Source organism: Sinocyclocheilus anshuiensis, unplaced genomic scaffold (genome assembly GCF_001515605.1).
Source record: "Sinocyclocheilus anshuiensis isolate Anshui unplaced genomic scaffold, SAMN03320099.WGS_v1.1 scaffold147, whole genome shotgun sequence".
Classification (NCBI taxonomy): Eukaryota; Metazoa; Chordata; class Actinopteri; order Cypriniformes; family Cyprinidae; genus Sinocyclocheilus; species Sinocyclocheilus anshuiensis.
In genome coordinates this window covers 213,212-217,337 of record NW_015549585.1, presented here as the reverse complement: position 1 = coordinate 217,337, position 4,126 = coordinate 213,212, and the positions used below count along the sequence as shown (strand labels likewise).

Sequence of the window (4,126 nt, the reverse complement as noted above, 5' to 3'; positions counted from 1 at the left end):
TTTGTTGCTGCTGCAGATGCTTCATGTGAAGGCTACATCTCTCTTAATATTAGTACTTGGATTAGATCCACATCACCAGGTTTAACTACACAACTAGAAAAAAACGAACTCAGACATTAGTTCGTAACTAAATGCATTTCCAACACCAGATTTCTCCCAAAACATCTCAGGCACCAAACAAGAGCCCGTTTTTCATCTAGCTGTCCTCGTTCACACTATCTAGACTAAAGAGACATGGTTTCTGAACTGAGATCTGAATTTCAGATTTCTGAACGCATTCGGTTAACCACGAATCTTCTTAAACGTCCCGAATCGCTGATTTGCATCTAGTCCGTAAGGTCACGTTACGAGCTTCTACGAAGACGGGAACGTCGGTACTCTGTTGCAGGCATACAAACACATCCGTTAAAGGCAAAAATAGCGTTAAAAATACCAAAACAGAAACGTAAGAATATGGGTCATTAATTGACAATCACAAACACACAGCGCGTCTCTGGAAATACTGTACATCAGGGAGAAGTTCAGATCGGAGCGCAACTAATTCAAGAATGCCATTGCCGTAGTCGTTTCAATGGTGGCAACAGGAGAGTCAGTCAGTCTGTTAGTGTTCTGGCTGAATACTGTACAGTGAACGCAATTTGTTCAGTCTAAAACGAACGATTTCAAGCCGAATTCCGACGATGTGCTCTCGCTATTGCACGTTTCCTTTGGAATGCCAGATGTGTGTGAAATCCAATCGTTTAGGTAAAGAACAAGAAAAAGCGAGCGAATAAAGCCAGCGGCGTCGACTAGGAATACTATCGCTGTTAAGGCGAACCATGGGAGAAAGAGCGCAACGAAAACATCTGTTATTCCATTTCCTGAGGCTTTTTTTTTTTTTACCAAACTTGGAATTTTTTCGAAAAGGGAAACCCAGGAAGTCTTGCACTCGACGTGATTCCGATTCCAACTGGACTGGGTTTTGAGCTTCCAAACGAGCAGTCGCCGGTGTGTTCATGCACATGTGCAAAATGGTTTGTAAGCGTTGGGAGCGTGTGCTTATGTACAGTCTGAGTGTTTTGGCAGACGTGGGTTTCTAAGGTGCTGTAAATTGGGTTCACAGCATTCGACGGGGACAAACAGACATGTGTCCTCCCGTCTCGGCTGTGGTTACTGGTGGACCTCGTTTGCGATGAGACTGTCCTCTCCGGACTGGAAGTCGGCCTCGTTCAGGCTGTTCCCGGCGTTGATCATCTCCTCGTCCTGCGAGGACTCTCCGCTGCCTGCTCCGGTCTCGTCAGAGTTTGGGTCCTGCAGGACCTGGGCGATGTACATCTGCTGCTGAAAACAGACGCACAAGAGTCAAACACCGGTCATAAAAAGATCATATGCATGTTATGGAAAACAGGATTGTCTTTGATCGTTTGATTTGATTTTAATCTCACAGCGATCATATTTCGCAACAATAAAGAAATATGAAATAATAATAAAAAAAGAAAATGAAATAATATTTTGCACAAACAAAGTTAAGCCTGTTTTAGGACCATTGAGATTATTTGCATTGTGCCATTATTTCAATTTCTACCCAAGCCAAATTTTCTGCGAGGACTCTCCGCTGCCTGCTCCGGTCTCGTCAGAGTTTGGGTCCTGCAGGACCTGGGCGATGTACATCTGCTGCTGAAAACAGACGCACAAGAGTCAAACACCGGTCATAAAAAGATCATATGCATGTTATGGAAAACAGGATTGTCTTTGATCGTTTGATTTGATTTTAATCTCACAGAGATCATATTTCGCAACAATAAAGAAATATGAAATAATAATAAAAAAAGAAAATGAAATAATATTTTGCACAAACAAAGTTAAGCTTGTTTTAGGACCATTGAGATTATTTGCATTGTGCCATTATTTCAATTTCTACCCAAGCCAAATTTTAATTACTGTAATGCAAAAATAATACATTAATAATAAAGCTAATAATAATTCAGACACAATTTTTTGTATTATTAAAATCAGCTATTTAATTTAGTACAACAAATACTACAATTATGTATCACTTGCACTTTGAAAACGTAATATAAATTAAAATATAATTTAAATATTAAATTATCATAATTATTAATAATAACAATACATACAAAATGTTTTTATTATTAAAATCAGCAATTTAATTCTGTACAACAAGTACTACTATTATGTATCAGCTGTACTATTAAAATATTGTCAATTGAAATGTAATTTAAATATTATTATTATTAGGTATTTAGAATTTATCAAAATTAATAATAACAATAATAATACATAGACAATGTCTTAAAATCAGTAATTTAATTCTGCACAACAAATACTATCATTATGTATACTTTCACTTGTACTATAAAAACATAATAGAAATAATGATTTCTATTATCTTTATTAATATTACCATTATTAACACAGACAAAATGCTTATTAAAAGCAGCAATTTAATTCTGTACAATAAATACTACCGTTATGTATACTTTCACTTGTACAATAAAAACAAAAGATTTAATTATAATTTAATTATAAATAACAATAAAATAATTTAGAAAGTATGTTTTATTACTCTTATTATTAGGTTTTTATAAATTATTATAAATGTTTTTATTATTAAATTCAATTTAATTTTGTACAACAAATACTACCCATATATCAGTAGTACTTGCATAATAAACAATGTACAAAATATAAACAATGAAAATTAAAGGTCATTTAATTGTATTATTATTAATAAGTATAAAAATAAGAACAACGACAACAACTTGATTTTTTTTTCATTAGAGAGGGGTAAAATGTGCTCAGTTTTCATGAAAATAACAAACATTTGGAGATCTTGATGTTAAAATAGAAAGTAAAAAAAATAAAAGTAAAAATAGTTTACAAATTAAAATAGAAATACAGCCTGTTTAACTCAAAGGATAGAGAGGGTGAAAAATGACCATGAACACCTAAATTATGACTGTTTTTGGTTGAAGAAACCATGACTAACTTGACATTTGTGACCCTGGACCACAAAACCAGTCATAAAGGTCAATTTTTTTTAAATAAATGAATAAATAAGCTTTCCATTGATGTATGGTTTGTTAGGATCGGACAATATTTGGTTGAGATACAACTATTTGAAAATCTGGAATCTGAGGGTGCAAAAAAAATCTAAATATTGAGAAAATCATCTTTAAAGTTGTCCAAATGAAGTTCTTAGCAATGCATATTACTAATCAAAAATTAAGTCGATATATTTATGGTAAGAAATTTACAAAATATCTTCATGGAACATGATCTTTACTTAATATCCTAATGATTTTTGGCATAAAAGAAAAATCTATAATTTTGACCCATACTATGTATTGTTGGCTATTGCTACAAATATACCCCAGCGACTTAAGACTGCTTTTGTGCTCCAGGCTCACATTTGGGAATTCACCAGTGTTGCAAAGTCCGTGGTTTTCCCCCCAGAATTGAGCTACTTTAACACTGTTGCCGCGGGTTGTTTTTCATGTCCGCGGGTTGAAGCGACTCCAATAACATTATATTTATCCCCTGGAATCCGAATTTTAGCAGGGGAACCCCGCCAAAAAACGTGTATTTTTACCCCCCCTTGAAATGCAATTGGGCTAGTTTTGAATAACGATTGGGTGGGTTTTCTTGTGAAAACCTAACAACCCTGGAATTCACCTGAGATTTGTTGGATGGTGAAGATCTAGCAGGACGTCCGTTCTCCACTCCGTCGATCTCCGTGTCCTTGGTGTCGATCTGTAACGACAGAGAGGTCGAGGTGAGGCTTTATGCTCTGGGACAGGTGACAGTCTACCTGAGCTACCCGTGCCGCCCGGTGGACTGTACCTGCAGTACCGCAACCCGTACCTTGTAGTTGTGCGCGCTGAGGTACTTGAAGTGACCGAAGCACACGTGCGACAGGCAGACCACGATAGTGATGATGAGCACCACGAAGGTAAACATGGACGTCGGAGTCAAGAACCCTGAGAAATGAGAGGAAATAAGCTGCATTTGAATGGTACCCTATTTTTACCCTATTCACCTGAAGGGTCTTGCTTTAAAGGGGTCATTGGATGCCCATTTTCCACAAGTTGGTATGATTCTTTAGGGTCTCAATGAATAGTCTGTA

General features: G+C 36.3%; 1 protein-coding gene across 1 annotated transcript in view; it reads right to left on the bottom strand.

The window, feature by feature from the left end:
* Window positions 1-867: 867 nt before the first annotated feature.
* The window catches only part of LOC107657964 (CSC1-like protein 2), a 65,115-nt gene continuing 61,856 nt past the window's right edge, over window positions 868-4,126 (bottom strand). The window contains exons 22-25 of the mRNA XM_016446310.1: window positions 3,865-3,980; window positions 3,676-3,753; window positions 1,624-1,653; window positions 868-1,287 (exon numbers count right to left, since the gene is read on the bottom strand). Coding sequence (XP_016301796.1) covers window positions 1,150-1,287; window positions 1,624-1,653; window positions 3,676-3,753; window positions 3,865-3,980 — 362 coding nt within the window. The 3' untranslated portion in view covers window positions 868-1,149. The remainder of the gene's footprint in view (window positions 1,288-1,623; window positions 1,654-3,675; window positions 3,754-3,864; window positions 3,981-4,126) is intronic.